We start from the raw sequence: 17,271 nt of genomic DNA, 5'->3' as shown, positions 1-17,271 counted from the left end.
ACGACACCAGGAACAACCTCGTGCTCAAGCCCCGCATACTCACCTTCAGTGTTCTCTCTGATGACAACGATATCAACATTTTCATGGCGAGTAGGCAAACCAGGCAAATTGAAACAGTTGACCAGAGACGCAAAGAGGTCAAGCTCTTTCCTAAGCTGCACGTTAAGCGAACTCACACCACCACCGACAGGAGTCTTAAGCCCACCTTTCAAACAAACCTTATTCTTCCTGATCGACTCCATCACTTCCGGCGGCATACGGCTCATTTCTCCGTGAACATCGTACTTCTCGAAGAAGATCGGAGCGTGCATCGCTTCCATCACCTGCTCCACCGCGTTCGTCACCAGAGGACCGATTCCATCTCCAGGAATCAGCGTCACTGCGCGTGGTGCTCCGTCACCGGGTCTAGGCATGTAAGTCACCGATCGGGTCTGGATACCCGATCCATTCGCGTTTCTGGCGAGATTCTTGAGTAGAGTTAGCGATCGGCGAGACATTTTTGCTCTGCGAATTTTGGGTTTGAATCTGAGAAAAGGATTTGATCGAAAGGGAAGAAGAAGAAGATTCGCCCCTTTGGCCTTTGGGAGCTGGAGGCGGACGAAAAAGCGTTTATTGTTAAAGTTTAGGTATTTACACACTTACTCCCCAAAATCTTCATCTCATTAAAGATATTTCCATAAAACAATTCGATATTTGCTTTTTAGACCATATTTGCAAATCGTCAATTAAAATATTTATACAACTGCCCATTAGTTTGATATTTGCTTATTTTCACCTAAATTTCTAGGCCTGGGCGTTCGGCAAGAACCGAGCAAACCGAACTGAGAAAACCGAGATTTTCGGTTATCGGCGCCGATTTTGTGAACAGAAATAAACCGATCGGCAAAATAATTTTGGGATTTCGGTTAGTGATTCGGTTCGGTTCGGCGGGCTATAACCGATCGGTTATTCGGTTTCTGTTCTACATCACTTCATCTCCTTCTTCATCTGTAAGCTTCTGTGTAATTTGCAGAAGGAGAAGTGCGGCCGCCATTAATCATTTCACCATTGATTAGGTTTAATGACATACATATTTAATTTGTTTTGAAATTGGGCTACTTCTAACTGTTTTGTACCAAACCCAAAAGAAATCTGACGGGCCTATGTTTTAATAAGTCAACAGTAAAAAAATATGTGGCCCACTAGTGTTTTTATCCAGTCCAAAATGACATTCTCCCTCTTGTTAACCCTAAGAATCCTTCAACTCTATCTCTAATAATCTTTTGTCAGGCGTTGAACGTCACTCTGTGAATATCGCCAACACTCTATCGTCGGAAACTGAGGCTAGTTCAATTGCATCAACTCAAAAACATCTTTGTCTGCTAGATTACAGTTAGTTTTCTTACTTATCATCATTTTTTAAGTTTCACTCTTGAATTTGATTTGGGTTGTATTATTTGATTTCTCATGGAGATTAGAGCGAATTAAAACGGGCTTTTTTCCTTTGATCTATGTTGACAGATCTCGCCGGAATACTCATCGGACAAGGAGATTTAACTATCGCATGTCGTTACCGTTGCCGTTACCGTCTCCCTCGCAGCCTCGCCGTCGGCCACTTCGTCAAAACCCTAGTTTGTTAATGGAGATTGGTTTTATAATTGGGATTGTTATTGGATTTTTATATTCAGTTGAGCCCATTATTTGTATTTTGGTCTAATTCGGTTAAAATAAACCGAAATAGAAAAAAATTCGGTTTAGTTCGGAATGGATTTCAAAGCTGATAACCGACCCGAATAAACCGATTACCGATTAAACCGAACCGAATTATAATTCGGTTTAATTCGGCATAATTTTTAAAAAACCGAAAATCTGAAAAACCGAATAAACCGAACCGATTAAACCGGATAAACCGAATGCCCAGGCCTATAAATTTCCTTTCACTTGGTTTAATCAAGTTCCTTATGTTTGTATATATACTTGTTCGATGCCATTTTTGGTATGTACATACCATGTACAATCAACACATGCGACAACAAGCATCATCTTTCATTTATATATGAATACTTATGTATAAGTAACACTTCAAAGTATAAACTTAAAAAATTATACTATTATAGAATAAAAAATTATACTATTATAGAATAAAAAAATTTTAATTTCAAAAAGATGGTAATCAAGGGGTAGGAATAAATTTCATCATATCTAGCTAGTCCAACACTCTTTCAAATTCTAATTAGGTGTCAATTAAAATCCCAATATATACATAATGACGTTTGTATTCGTTTTTATTTTGAGTATATCTATTATTATTTTGTAATATCGTTAATTTTATCAATTCATTTGTTATATAAGCCTTCATTTCTCTTGATTTTTTTAGCCTAATTAAACTGTTAGATTTAGACTTCAAGATTCAGTTTACTATTTTATTGTGATTTGATTTTGTTGTATTTGAAGTTATTTAGGGAGTGTAATTAATCTATTATTTTAAGTAATTTAATATTTTATAATTTTTTATCTGATTTTGATGATTTTAGGAAAGTTGATATTTTTATTATAAAAAATTTCAAAATCCACCTAAAAACATGATCACAAGTTTTTCAAACTCATTAACAATCAAATCCACAAACTGTTTTTAATAACAATAAATTTTAATGTAGATTTTTAAATCAGTACTTCAATAATACTGGATTTTATTGAATTTTTTTAGAATTTGTAATTTTTACAAAAATCACTTAAAATAATATAACTAGATTTTAATCCGCGGTACACCGCGGGATTATGTTTTTTTGCATATTTTGTATAATTTTCTAAAAAACATTATGCTGGATCAAATATATATATATATATATTTAAAGTTTTTAATAATAATATTGAGATATTTGTAATTTTATTTGTTTTATTTATTTAAAAATTATTATATTCAGTAGGAATTTAATTAATGAAAATTCTTTTATTTTAGAATTTAATCAATCAAAATTAGTTGTTGTGAAAGTAAACATCTATTAATATGTATAATACTTTATAGTTTATATAATATTATTTAATTTTTTCCACCAATTTGAAATTAGTTAGTTTTGTCCAGAACCTCTTAGCTATTAAAAAAAATAGTTAGTTTTGTATATGAGTGTGAGGATTAGTGTTGGTTTTTAACTCTTTTTATATAAAATGAAGTTTTAAGATATTTTGTTTGTGTTTTTAGACCAACCCACAAATATATATAAGTGTACTAATATTAACCATAATTCTTATCACATACTTGTGATTTTTTTTCAGTCTAGGTTTGGACCGTGGATAAATAAAATTTTTCATAAAATATTGTTGTTTATTTAGTATTGTGCATATGTTAAATTGCTATACAGATTTTAGTTTATTATCACAAAGTTAGTAATATTGTTGATATTACTCATATATGACTAAATTTGATGTACTCAGTATTTAAATTGTGTAATAGGACATATATTTGTATTTGACATCATAACTCTATAAATGACACATCTTTTTAGTCAAAAAACATACGCTATTTGTGGAGGTTAATACAAAATACATATAGTATGATAAAATCATACATTGTTAGTTTATTTTTCTGTTTTTTATCCATGACATCAATGGCTCTATCTATTTTAAACAACTTATAAAAACAAAACATGTATAATAGAAAATTATTTAATATTTTGCAAAATCTTTAGAAATAAATTTGCTAAACAAATTATGGAAAATCGACAATGAAAAATATAAGAAATTATAGTTTCTTTTGTCACTAAAAACAAAAATAGAAATTAATTTTGTTCAGATATTTTAGGAGTACATGTATATCCGATTTTTGCTTAATTATTTTGATTATTTTTCTTATTATTTTTTAAATTCTTGATTACAAGATGTAAATATTTCTCAAACTCCGAGCTTTTTTTATATAAATATGTGTTTGTGAAATTTTGACTCCGGCTCTGTTGGTTTAGCACGACGGTTGACTCTTTCAAAAGGTGGAAGGATCGAATCCCAATCTGTGTTTGTTCTTTTTTTTTTTCTAAGCAAAACGACGTCGTTTTTTTCCTTATTAAACAAAACGACGTCGTTCAACCTCAATTGATGTCATTTACTGGTTTAACCGACGCCTTTAACTGAAGCTACAAAAAACAGTCTCCTAGTTTTCACATTTTTTTATGAGCTTTAAATCTGGAATTTTCTTGTTGCTGAAAAAAGGAAGAGGGAACTGCATGACTGAAGTATTTTATGCATAGTTAAGTAAGAAAACAATTGCAAGTAAGTGAAGATATTTCAATTTTAAACATTACTTGCAGAGCTTAGTAGAATCCAGATGAAAAATGATGTACAGAAAATAAAAATACATACATATATTAAGCATATTTCTGGTACGCATCGTCTTATTATACAAAAAAAACTGCTAAGCCGATGCAAGAAACCAGTCCACTAGTGCTGCTTGCAAAATGGGGGTATGATCCAGGGGCACTGAAAAATATGTTTACAAAAACGATGCCCATTGCTATAAAATGGTGAGTAATACTTTTCTAACACACTATTTATTAAAATTAGTTGAATCTCTCCTTGGTCTTTTTCTTTTCTTTTTTTTTTTGCAGGTACCTGAGTCTGAGTGATTTGCTTATAACGAAGGACCAAGACCGATGCTACCAAAAGAACCTCCCAGCTTGTTTTGAGAAGCTTCATGAACGCTGATCTTGATTGTGCGGCTCTGTGATGATCTATAAATGTCGATACATTCCTCAAGATCCGCTTCACATGTCAGAAGAACCCATTCCTTGTCATCATCCAGGTACTTCAGATCAAAGGGTGCAATATTATCTATGTTAAAACGCCTAGCAATCTCATGCTGCAACTCTCTGAACCCCCAAGTAGGGAGCAACGTAAACCGTACTTTGGCCTCCCCAAATGTGGCTTTCACTTTAGATGCCCCTTCAGCTTTCAAATTCCTTCTATTACTCTCCGGTAACCGAGGTAGGTTTTCGAAAAGAGGATGCTCACTGAACGTTTTGTGGCTTAGTGTTCTAGAGAGGGACTTTGTTTCCTCATGATTCATGGTATGCAGCCTTACCTCGCTACGAGCTCTCTTCAAGATTGCGCTTGCATTTTCAGCCATCAGGGTGGTTACAGAGGTATTTCCAGTATTGCTACTTTGATTAGCTCCAGTTGAACAACATGTGCTTGAACCAGAGCTGTGGCTACAAGAAGATGATGGAGGTGACTTTGGAGCTGCTGCAGCAGTTCCCTGTGCTGAAACACCGTTCTCGGTTTGAGCAGTTAAGTTCCTTGACTGGTCAGTGTTCTTGAATGAAGTGGCAGTACCAGACATATGTGGGGAGCTTAGTTCTGGGAAACTTGTATAGAATGAATCAAGTTGAATAGAGCCTTGAACACCTTGAACAGAGTCTATAACAAGTTGGAGCTTTTTTAATGAGTGTCCCACTTTCTTGATCTTCCGAGAAGGCCATCGTGTTATCCCGTGTTGCCTGCATATTCTTTTCAATGTAGTTGGACAGACTGCATCATAAGAATGAAACTGTGTGAGTCATACATCACTGTCAGAGAGAAGTTGGTAAAATGAACATAATAACAAGAAGTTTTCTTACCACCAATGCTCTTGGCTGCATCTTTGAGGCTTCCTGCAAAGTATTGTCGAAGAACTTCTAAACCAATAGTCTTTTCTGTTTTTGTTCTTCTCTTCTCACCTGGTCTTCTACTACCTAACAATGTCTGCCCCACACCAAAAGAAGCTGATTCAAAACTTGGATCCATGTCGATCCTGAGTCCTGAATTTGACACCTTCTGAAACTGATCAGCTTCTGAAAGAAAGTTACTGTGACCTGATCCAGTCTGATTGTTATCCCACCCAGATGTGAGCATGAACTCTTCTTTTGGCTCTTCTTTTTGGTACTCCCAAGAAAGAGACACACCTTTACCTTTCTCGTTAGCCTTTATCATGTGTGAGATCCATGAAGAATCTTCTTGAGAAATTTCTTCCAAAGGCAAAGGTTTCATATTCTCTCCTGTTTGTGCATTGATAAGTGGGGTTTTTGCAAATACTACTTCCTCTCTAACGGGAAACACCACTTCTAGCTCTAGCTCTTTATCAATGACAAGATTTAAGCTCCTGAAATCTTGCTGCACGGTCACAGACAGTGACTTGAGCATATCTTGTTGCGCTTCGGTGTCAAGGCAAGTTTTTGGAAAGAAAAACTCCAACACAAACTCAACGGAACCATTGAATTTGCTTTTCAGTGGGACTGCTAAAGCAGCATGTAGACCTGAGATCTTTGCATGGTGTGCAAGAGGATAGTTGGTTTTGCTAAAAGTGATTACTTCAGGCACAAAAAACAGTTTGGTTGCCTTGAATGCTTTTCCCACAATACCTTCCCCTTGAAGCAGATGGTGTTCAGAACATGCCTCTAGAAAATTACGACTCTGATGGTCAGGGACAATGCAAGCATCATCTACAGTTGAAACACACTCTGAGAAGTTCTCATCAGAATGGCGGGATCCAACTTTGCCTTGCCGAGCACACGGTGCCCACGTTAAAGCCAGAGGCAGATCATATAATCTGCAGACCCATGTCAAAAACTCTGATACCTCAGGTAATGCTGCATAGTAGAATTCATTATAGACCTGCAGAAACTGTAACAAAAGGGCATATGATGACATTTAGCAACAAAAGTTCAAAGTTTCTGTGTGTTGAAGAGTAAAAGTTTGGTTTATGAGACCATTTTGACACACCTCTCTGCTTGGAGATTTCAAGTTTCTTGAACTCCTTAGATTAACAGACTACAAAAATAAACAAGGAACCTCTTTAGGCTACAACAATACACAAACAAAACTTCTCATTGAAGGATCAAGTTGGTCAAGTGTTATTTGGTTAAACATGCAACTGGATGATATAGAGACATCAAGGGAAGAGAAAAACCTCGAGAGCTTTACAGATATTGTCAAGCTCTGGCCTGTAATTCATCTTCTGAGTAGTTGTAACAATCTCAACAACACCCAAACAAGTCCCACTACCTCTTTCAAATACAGGAAGGGCTAATGAGCCACGAACATCACATTTCTCTGCTTCTTTGATGCGTGGATACTCTTCGCTTCTGAAGAAGCGCACATCAGGTGTCCACTCAGGTAGTTTCCCAAGGAAAACACGGCCAGGAAGACCCACAGACTCCGTGGAATCCTCATGAGCCGGGAAATTATAGGCCACTGAAACATCTCTGTATCTTTTAAGACTCAAGTATTTAGGGTTGAAGAAGTGTGGCTGCTCCAAAGTGGTGAGAAAGTTCTTGCCTTCTTGTTGAATTGGCACCCATATCTGTATGAGGAAGTCTTTATCTTGCATAAGACCCTTTATAGCTTGTACTAATCTATCTTTCACTGATGAAGAAGGGCCTTGACTTGTTCTTGGAGCAATCCACCATCTTCTTCCTCCTTCAGTTTCTTCAAGGAGAAACTTCTCTGCTTGTGCAGAACTCATAGCTGCAGACTGGTCAAAAGGGACTTGATTCAACGGCTGATTGGAGAGATCCTCGATCTTGAGGAAGCCAGGTGTTATTGGAGGAAACTTTCTCCCTGTTTCTTCGTTGGAGATATGATCTTGTGAAGGGTTCTCAGCAAACTGGTAACCATAAAGGAAAGAGTTGTTGTTGTTGTTGTCATTCATGGTGGTAGAATCAGAAACTTGTTGTCCCAACGTCTGCTTCAAGCTCTTACCATCTGTTGTCTCAAGCCAACATCCATCATAGAAGAGTTCCTCCATGAAATCCATATCCATAGCCGTCTCAGAGAATACACCAAAGCTAGAATTAGGTAAGAAACTCCCATCTCCACCACCACCACCCCCACCTTCCATATCAAAAGAAACTCCCTTTTATTTCTTTAGTTTGTCAACTCAGTCTTGTATCCCTCCAAAACCCTCGAATATTATTGAGTGACTTGTTCTTCTTTGATGTTGTACTTCAAGAACCAGCAAGACCAAGCGTCTTTGAGGTCCCCTTAAGGTTGTCTACATAACCGATCTGCAAAGGTTGCAGAAACATGATCAAGAAACCTAACAAGAACAAAAGAGAAAGAGAAGAAGAAACAAGATAAGAGCTAAAAAAACTCAGTCTATGTCAACTGCAAGATCAAAAGTGCATTTGAAACATGTATATAAAAGAGATTTAAGAGAGATGTGAGATCATAGAGAGGCTATAAATATATAAATATATAAAAAAGGAAAGCTATAGAGAGTTGACTTGAAAGGAGGAGGAGGAGGATTCATCAAAGTACTAACATCAGCAGCTTTCAAGTACAATATTCCCCAATGGACATGGAAACTCTCTCCAAGAGGGCCAATTATTGAACAAACTTAAAAAGACAAATTCAAAGGAAATTTCCAGCAGACAATAAATGCCACACACAAGAAGATAATGAAAGTATATAAATTGAGAATCTGATGCTTCATGACATCAGTTTCCAAAGAACAAAATTAAAAAAAAAATCTTCTGATGCTCCATAAACACAAAGTATACAAAGAACATAACAAAACAATATATCTTTCCGACAAAAAACCCAGAAATAGTTAGTAACTAAACTACATAACCCACACAAAAAGAAAGACAAAAAAAAAGTTACTTACTTTATCAAAAAGATTCCTCAAGCAAGTAGAGAGAATTTCAGAAGAAAAAAAATTGACTTTTGGGTTTGAAACACTCAGAAGAAGAAGAAGGAAGAGTTAAACAAATATAAGCTGACAGGACAACAAAAAAAGAGTTTAGCTCTGCTCTGGTTTTTTTTCAGTTATTAAGAGAGGCTTATTTGTTTGGTCTCTGTTTATTGGTACATAAATGATGAAAAAAAAAAAAAAAAAAAAACTCTGTTTGCTCTCAAATAGATGATATTATCATCACCACTTCTTTTTTATCTCTCTCTCTTTTGCTGGGACACACGCAAGTAGGTGATGGAAGAAGGGTAAATAGTAGAAGTATTTAGTCTATTTTAGTCTCACCATGTGGGCGTGCAGAATCTTTCCCCAAGAACAAAGTGGACCCGTTTTTTTACCATCCAATTAGATCTCTCTACTGTCCGTTCTAATCACACTTCCATTAATATAAAAAAAACAAACCCCACCTGCAGTTAAAAATAAGATCTTTTGTTTCTCTGTTTCCTTCTGCAAAAGAGAGAAAAGATAAGAATTTGAGAATAGATAGAGGAAGAGAGGGGAGGGAGGGTGTGTTGAAGAAGAGCTGTGGTTGTGTTTTTTGTTCTCTTAATGATGTAGTTGGTGATGTCTTTGGCCTATCATTATTTGTTTAAGATTCGTCCAAATTGTTAAAAATTAATATCAGATATTTTTAATTAATTATTTTGATTACGTAAGCAAATGTGTACTTTGTTCTGTTTGATTGGTTAAACTTGATCTGTATCAATGGGAGAAGGGAGAAGGGAGAAAGATTCTTTGCACAAGACAATGTCTGTCATGTTGAACAGGTTCCATTTATTATTTTGACCTTCAAGATTCTTTCTTTCTTTTAACTTCTCACAAAAACAATCATCCCTTTCCTGACCTCAGCCCTAGTTTATTTTATTTTTAACTCTTTGTTTGATTTTTTCTTAAACGCCCTTTGTATATATAATTAATTCCTCTAATTTAATTTATTCATCTTTCTTGTGGTTTCAGTATTTGCCATGGTGTATTTTTTTCAATCTCTCTGTATATATATGTGTGTGTATATGGATATATAGATGTGTGAGTGTATTATGCACATAGATTGATAAGATACACATTAAAATAGTTAGCCAATAGTTACTCTTCTTCTTTAAGATTGAGTTTTGTATTGATTTCAGTACAAAAGAGGTTTTAAACTATCTCACACTACTTAATATATTCATTAAAATTGTAAACTTTAATGCTTTTCTGAAAGTTTAATCCATGCTTTCAAATGGCATCCATGTGACTCCGACGATTCATGGAAGAAGAGACGGAGTACATAGTTTCTTTTTCGAATTATACAATGATTCCTTCACTAGCTAAATTGCCTAATTGAATTGTTTTTATGATAAAGATTTTTCACACTAATTGATCATAGCTAACTTTTTTTTATAAACTATAATGATATACGTACTTTCCATTTTTCATGATGGCTATAAAGTGTAATCATTTAGAAATTACTTGAATTATTGAAGCTCAACAACAAATGTTGAGATATTTGACCAAAACAGTTATTTTAGGATTGAAATATGGATCGCACATTCTTACATAAATAAAGATCTATACTAGGAATCTATATATGTGTGTGCGGTATGAAATATTAAAGAGAAAACAAAAATGTTAAAAGTGATGAAGAAAGTTGTTACTGATGTATAGTTGATCACATTGTTATAACTTATAATCATCTGTTCCTACGTTGCAAGTTAAATGTGTAACGTATTGCAAGTTAAATGTGTAACTTACAATCATATGTTCCTACGTTGCAAGTACTTTGTAAGTAAAAAACTCTTTAAGTACCCCATCCGTTTTGTTGTTTTGTTTTGCGGTCTAACGATTTTACGTACAACTGGATTCATACCCGACGACTGGATAGTTGACAAGTCTGTCTACAGTTATATTTCGGGGACTGCCTCAGATGCCTAAGTGGTTGAGGTTTACTCACATGAGTTCTTGGTCTCAGTACTTAATTGACCGGATGATATTTCTTCTTTGTGCTTGCTAAATTCCTCAGTTTCAGTTAATAATTAAACACAACTTTTTATAGCAAACGACAATCTGATTGGTTGAAAGCATTGATTGAAGATAATTTTTTTCTTGATGTTTTAAATATTATATCATCTTTGTTTGTGCGGTAGCTAGGCATTGGATTCTTCTACTAAAAAGAAGAAGAAAAGCATTCCTTTTGCAAACACACGTACAGATGAAATTGGACAAGATATCATGTTGAAACAAATTTATGAAAAAAAAAGAGTTCGGAAAATGAAGCATCGATAAAAGCGATCATGCTAGATTAATACTCTTGTGGGAGAAGAAAGCTTTTTTTTTTTTTTTGTTTAAAAACTTGTAAAGAGATTGTTATAGTGTAAGAAACACATCTATACATAAAAAAACTTAGCAACTGTAGGCCGGACAAAGATTACATGAGGAGCTGCTCATTAAACTTAACAATAATGTACTCGAATTTATATGTTCGGGTTATAGAGTTAGTTAGACTTTTTGTTTTGTAACAAATCATTCGGTACTAATTATAATAGAATTAAGGAATTTAAGAGTTTTCTCACTAATTTACCTCAAAATTGTATCCACAAATATGAATAAAAAAAATTTCCAATGAAATATACATATTTTATTTATTTATTAGAACTACGATATGGTTTTCAAGAAGTGCTCTTTAGTTATATATATAGGCATGTGAAAATAAGCTATATACAAAATGAAAGTAATTAATAAAATGACTTAAGCGATAACATATTAACATCTACTCATCCCAACAATTTCGTAACTGAGTCGTTCATTTTTAATAGAAGTTTATTATAGATTTTGATTACTAATGTGCGACTTCCACATGAACGTTGAGAATTTCAATGTACCGATCCAAGTCCAAATATACGGAAAATCCAACATCCAATCCAGTCTTTGACACATGTTCTCCTCAATTTATCAACTCTTAGAATAGTAAATTAGAGTACAGTTATAGAATAATGTAAACTAGTTTCCAAAGGGTCAGGCTTTGAGAGGGGGGAGAAAGTTGGGTTAAGTAGTTAAGCCACTTTGCTCCAAAAAGTAAGGATCAAACGGCTCTCAGTGATCTGAGGAGCCATCGTCCCTTACTCATCGTCCGATATCCCCGACTCGCCGCGTCCAAAGACCTTACTAAACAAATGGTTTCATTTCATTGTAATCCTCTTACTTTAATCTCCATTAATTTCATAAATACTCAGTTGGAATCCATGTGTTTATATGATAACTAATCAGTTTTATCGTATATATACAATTCATTTATTTAGTTTACAATCTAGACGAGACATATTGTCGTGCACGAAATATATATCTCTCTATATTTTTTTAATATATATAAAAAATAGCATGAAAATTTCTATCACTGAAATTCTTTGTCTGAATCCGGCAGGCCCTACACATGTCGCTTTTCTGGAAACAATAATTTCACTTCTTGATTACACGATGAAATCTCCTTAATCCTTATTAACTAGACTTAGATGAAAGACTTTGATATTATAAACAAATATCAAAACCATGAGAGTATATATGTATATGTGTATGTACGTACAAACTTGTTTAGAAAAAATAGCAAGTGGCGCTATAAATCTTAAGGCAAATGTTATTAAGTAAGTAAACTACTTTGCTAATTACTAGTATCTGATTAGTAAACTAAGATTAGATATAATACTTTTTCTGAAGCAAAGCCCGCGATAATGGAAGATGATGTCACGCCGTTTTATGACTTTTAAAATGAAAGCCAAGTGATTAATATTATTTTTATGTCGCCACCCATTGCGGCATCACACTAGAAGTTAAATGCGATAATTGTTATATACTAACAATTTGCTATTTTTGATTTTAGAATTATAGTTTGATTAGGTGTAAAGCCTGGATTAAAAGATAAAGTAATCTCGCTCAAGAATCCACTTAAAATATTTTGATTAGACTAAATAATTATGGTGCAATATATGCATATAAGTATAGCTATATATGTTTTTCTCTTAAAAGAATCACGATGACGTGCTTCCCACATAGTTAAATCCCCTCTAGCTATACAATGTATAATGCACATATACATTAATACATATATGTATTATGTATACATAACTGTATGTAGTACTGACCGGTTTCTCTTTATTACTTTGTTTTATTACGGATCTAAATTTAATTAATACTTCCTCCATTCTAGTTTAATTGTCGTTCTAGGATTTAATTTTTGTTTCATATTAGTTGTCGTTTTAGATTTTCAATGATGAATATTCCAATCTAATCCCTGCTGTTTTAAATTTTCAACCAATAGAAAAAATTATAAAATATATTAATGAAGGGCAAAACATAAAATTTTATAATTTCCTTAATTTGTGTACAAAAACCTTAAACGACAGTTAAACTAGAACTGAGGGAGTAAATTACATTTTACATTACATAAAGACATATATATATATATATAAATGCTTAGTCAAATACATTGTAATAATAACTATTTTGTTTTATTTCTGTTTAGTTTATATACTTTGTACTATTAAAATGAAACAACATCGTATTGCAGAATCGCCAAGCATCAGCAATCAGGAATTGTCAAATTTGTTCACATATCTATATTTTGTGTTGGATCCATCTGACATTTTCTTATGACGTCAACCCAATTAATGTTTTTGGATCATATAATAGTATTCAAGTTGTAGTTTCTGATTCAATATAATAATTTCAGGAAGAAAAAAAAACAAGAAAATTTCGTCAAAAAAAAAAAAAACAAGAAAATATATCATCTTTTTTGGGCAAAGAAATATATCATCTTTGTTTCTTTTTCTCAAAGCCAAAGCTTATTCTGTAATAGAGAGTACTAAACAAATCTCAATCATGTAATTTTATTAAGACGATTTTACTGAACGAAAAAATAGTTACAAATATGGACGATATATACTTATCTCTTATAAAATGTTGTTATTACTTGATATATCTAAATTAGAATAGTTAACCATTTTTTTTGGATGGAGTGCTAATTTGAGATGCAAAGAACGTGTGAGGAGATAAATCGGTCAACTTCAGCTTACGTAAGCCTTCATAATCTACCATTTTAAAACATTCATAAACAAATCAAACTAACATATAAAAAGTATTATGATGCAGATATTTTTCTTTCTTTTTTTGTCAACATGTTGCAGATGTAGACATATGAAATGTACGTGAACAATTTTATTTACATATTTCTCACGCGCGTGTGACGTACACGAGCCAGTATAATCAATCAAGAAACGAGAGCTAGAGAGATTCATCTTTGATAATATGCGCAAAAGAATTTTTTTTTTTTTTGTTGATAATATTGCATTTTACATACTATTTATGAAATTTTAAAGGAAATCTCATAAGAAGATTCTTTTTGTTGTTTTTGATGTATATTAATATACGTACAAGCATCGCTGTAAACGATAATTATTGTTATTAAATAGAGTTCGTAGTTGAATATTCGTGAAGGTTGTGTGTCGCACTATTTTGATAAATGTTTTGAAGTACAACTGAAAAAAATATTTGTTTAACAGATTCGAGAAGATTAATTGAAAACTGTCTCGGATTAGGGTTCGTGCATGTTGTAATTAGTTCCGCGTGCTTACCTATATTGCATCTGAATCTTCAGATTAGTAATAGTTTTTTTAAAGATTCAATCTTAATTTATAAATTATACTACTTTATGTTAAAAGCTAGCTGGTGAAAACAAGGTTATCTTAAAAATAAGTAAGACTAAGATTCTTTAGCGGATTGATATCTAATCCATCCGTATATGATAGAATGGTAAGAGTTATTAAAAAATAACTAAAAAAAAGAATAGTTGGAGGTCTTGGAGATCGTGGTGAGTTTGAGATCAAGTCAAACAATAGAATTTGGCAACAATGGCACTAATTAAGCTCCGGCTTAATGTTCTTATGGATTTCATATGTTTTTAAGAGATCAACTCTGTTTTCAGTTTTATGTCAACGCTATAATTTGTTTTAGTTACGATGTGTCAATAGTTACCCTTTTATGGATCGCACTTCCATTTAATTTTCATGTAAGAAGGTACACCAAACTAAAAAAACTGAAAGCTTGTTACAGAATCAAAGAGCATGTAGTCAAGATTTCTTATTTCCTGACGTATCTTTGTTTGTTTATTAGATTCCAAATTTATATACCAAGTTAACAGTACTACATTTTCTTTATTAAGCATACATATACATAGAAGAGTACACCAATATCCTAAATACATTATACATACCATCAAATCACAACATTGACCAATTAAAAGCAAACATCCAACATAACTACATTCCCTATATTATATATACTAATTAAAGACTTAACCTAAGATCTAAAGAACACCCTACTGTGTCTGAAGTAGAAAGATCCTGCATTGTTGCAGGAACATTCAGATCCAAAGCACCTCCAACTCCAATGATCGGCTCCTCCTCCCTTTCCCAGTGACATCTCATGTGACCGCCTAAAGCCTGACCACTGGAGAACACTCTGAAACAGATATTACACTTATGGTGCCCTGAAAACACAACGATCTTTCCCTGATGATCATGATCACTAGAAGTGGTAACCGTCATAGGATAATCGTTTACGTTTGTGATTGCGAAACATCCTTTAACGTTCTTATGACTTGCTCTGTGTCCTCCTAAAGCCTGGTGTGAACCAAACACTTTCTTACATCCACCACACTCAAACCGTTCACTAGTACTCGATGACGATGGTGTGCCATTAGACAGCATTAAGAGACAAGAAGCGACATCATGATCTTCCTCGGACATAAATGAGACCCAATCTAGTGATCTCTGGTTTAGTTGTTTTGATGAAGCCGCGGTGGTGGGGCTGCGGTAGTTAGGAGGAGGATTGATGCCACGCCATTGACGCTCTGGATGACATCTCATGTGACCAAAGAGAGCTTTCCAAGACCAGAATTGTCTGCCACATTCGGTACATGGACGTGTGATTTTGGGGGCATTAGGGTCTGGGTTTTTGGTGTACCTTGGTTTCTTTGGTGAAGAACTAGAAGATGAAGCAATGGTTTTAGTGCGTTTCTTCTTAGGACTGTGATCGTAACTTGGAGATAAAGCAAACTGGAGATTTGGATTAGGGTTTCTTGCGTTAGAAGGATGAAGTGGAATGCGAAAGGTGGGATCATAGTAGGAATTATAGTTGGTCATCGTGATCACGTAGAGAAAATGATTGATGAAAACGAAAAAAAAAAGTAGGAGTTAGAGAAAGGAGTTGCTTAAGTAGAAGAAGAAGAAGAAGAAGAAGACGGAGACGGTTACGTAGGAAAGAAGTTATGGAGGAACAGGGAGACAGTTAACTTCAGTTGAGGAACAGAGCGGTTTACTATGTAAGGAGACTTATCCTCTCGCAGTTTGAATCCACGTTTTTTTTTAATGTGTCAGTTTTGCTGCTTAAGTGCTTATTATTTGTAGCCCAATTTTATATCTAATGGGCCTTAAAGTCCAGTTTCTGGAGTAATGCAAGAGCTTTCTTGGTATTGGGGAGATCGGTTTGGTAAGGCCAAATAAGTCAAAACTCAAAACCACTTCATCAGTTATTAAAGTTGTTAAATCAGGTATTGTTGTTCATTATACTCTCTTCACAGAGTAAAATATAAAGATTAGTGGATTTGGAGCTTCCATTACCCATTTTGGTGGAGCTTCCACAGAAAGAAAAAAATCCCCCACTCTCCCATGATTATGATGATTTGTTGCCTTAGATTTCTTTTTTGTTTTATAACCAACAGATCCATTAAACAATACAGAGGAAAAATGTAATACTTTAATATATTTCCTACATTTTTTTGCTCTTTACAGTTTGACATACTGACTTTATCCGTTAGATTTGTCTTTATCCTGCGTTTTTTGTTAATCCTTCTACAAACATTTAAAATGAGAACAAGAATGTAACAAATTTGCTTGCTTCTCTTTTTTTTGTATAAACTTGTCTCTCTATTTTGGTAACAAGGTTTTTTAAGTTGCGCTTGTAGAGGACAAGAAAATCCGAAGATGCCATAAGCAGCTGGAATCATTTTATTTTTTGTGGTTTTGGCCTTTTGGTATTCAAAGTTAGAAATAAAAAGAATAAGTCCAAACAAGATATTTGGAGTTACATATGTCATATGTGGAATTATTTAAATGTGGGGAATACCTGAAGCAAAAGATATTCGAAATATCCAAACTTTCTCAATTGTCGTATCAAAAGACCAAAAAATATAATAATAATCACTTTTCCAAAAGAAATTGAACAATAATTTTTTTTAAAAGAGTCATTGGATCATGGATTTTTAACAGAATCCAAAAATACAAGTATAATAATAAAAAGATTATACAATTATTGGATTGAATAATGAAAAGTGTGTATACTCAAACAACTCCATGACACACAAAAGCTAATAGAGGTTAGTAATGATTTCATTAGCGAATAAAAAGATCATAGACTCGCTTAGGTTAGCCATTAGATAATTAAATCCTCTCACTCCATCATCTTCTTTCTCCTTTTTTTTTTTATTTGGCTGGGAACAAAAAGGGTCACTTCGTTACAACTTGCAAATACAAAAAAAAAAAAAAAAAAAAAAA

The 17,271-nt window shown here is 33.8% G+C and overlaps 3 protein-coding genes across 7 annotated transcripts in view; all 3 read right to left on the bottom strand.

The window, feature by feature from the left end:
- The window catches only part of LOC104729679 (isocitrate dehydrogenase [NAD] regulatory subunit 1, mitochondrial-like), a 4,906-nt gene extending 4,305 nt beyond the window's left edge, over positions 1 to 601 (bottom strand). The window contains exon 1 of the mRNA XM_010448650.2: positions 440 to 601. Coding sequence (XP_010446952.1) covers positions 440 to 497 — 58 coding nt within the window. The 5' untranslated portion in view covers positions 498 to 601. The remainder of the gene's footprint in view (positions 1 to 439) is intronic.
- Positions 4,303 to 9,209, bottom strand: LOC104729677 (protein NLP2-like). Of its 5 annotated transcripts, XM_010448648.2 has the most exons (6): positions 8,609 to 8,931; positions 6,911 to 8,006; positions 6,724 to 6,771; positions 5,583 to 6,624; positions 4,579 to 5,493; positions 4,303 to 4,446 (listed from the first exon to the last, which is right to left on the bottom strand). In XM_010448648.2, exons 2-5 carry the CDS (start codon positions 7,838 to 7,840, stop codon positions 4,598 to 4,600), a joined length of 2,916 nt encoding a protein of 971 aa, XP_010446950.1. In that variant the 5' UTR covers positions 7,841 to 8,006; positions 8,609 to 8,931; the 3' UTR covers positions 4,303 to 4,446; positions 4,579 to 4,597. The 5 variants fall into 5 exon arrangements, with proteins under 5 accessions (XP_010446950.1, XP_010446949.1, XP_010446948.1 ...); XM_010448647.2 differs by lacking the exon at positions 8,609 to 8,931 and adding an exon at positions 8,978 to 9,209 and having other exon boundaries at positions 4,303 to 5,493; XM_010448646.2 differs by having other exon boundaries at positions 4,303 to 5,493; positions 6,911 to 8,038; positions 8,609 to 8,930.
- Positions 15,004 to 15,861, bottom strand: LOC104733131 (zinc finger protein ZAT3-like). The gene has a single exon (XM_010452741.1). The coding sequence runs from the start codon at positions 15,859 to 15,861 to the stop codon at positions 15,004 to 15,006; it is 858 nt and encodes a 285-aa protein (XP_010451043.1).

Source organism: Camelina sativa, chromosome 12 (genome assembly GCF_000633955.1).
Source record: "Camelina sativa cultivar DH55 chromosome 12, Cs, whole genome shotgun sequence".
Taxonomy (NCBI): domain Eukaryota; kingdom Viridiplantae; phylum Streptophyta; class Magnoliopsida; order Brassicales; family Brassicaceae; genus Camelina; species Camelina sativa.
This window is presented reverse-complemented; position numbering and strand designations above follow the sequence as displayed.

Coding starts and splice junctions, on each gene's coding strand:
- LOC104733131 (XM_010452741.1), bottom strand. CDS start 15,861: ATGACCAACTATAATTCCTACTATGATCCCACCTTTCGCATTCCACTT.
- LOC104729677 (XM_010448647.2), bottom strand. CDS start 7,840: ATGGAAGGTGGGGGTGGTGGTGGTGGAGATGGGAGTTTCTTACCTAAT. Junction 6,772..6,910: donor ATATCTGTAAAGCTCTCGAG/GTTTTTCTCTTC, acceptor TTATTTTTGTAG/TCTGTTAATCTAAGGAGTTC. Junction 6,625..6,723: donor TGAAATCTCCAAGCAGAGAG/GTGTGTCAAAAT, acceptor CTTTTGTTACAG/TTTCTGCAGGTCTATAATGA.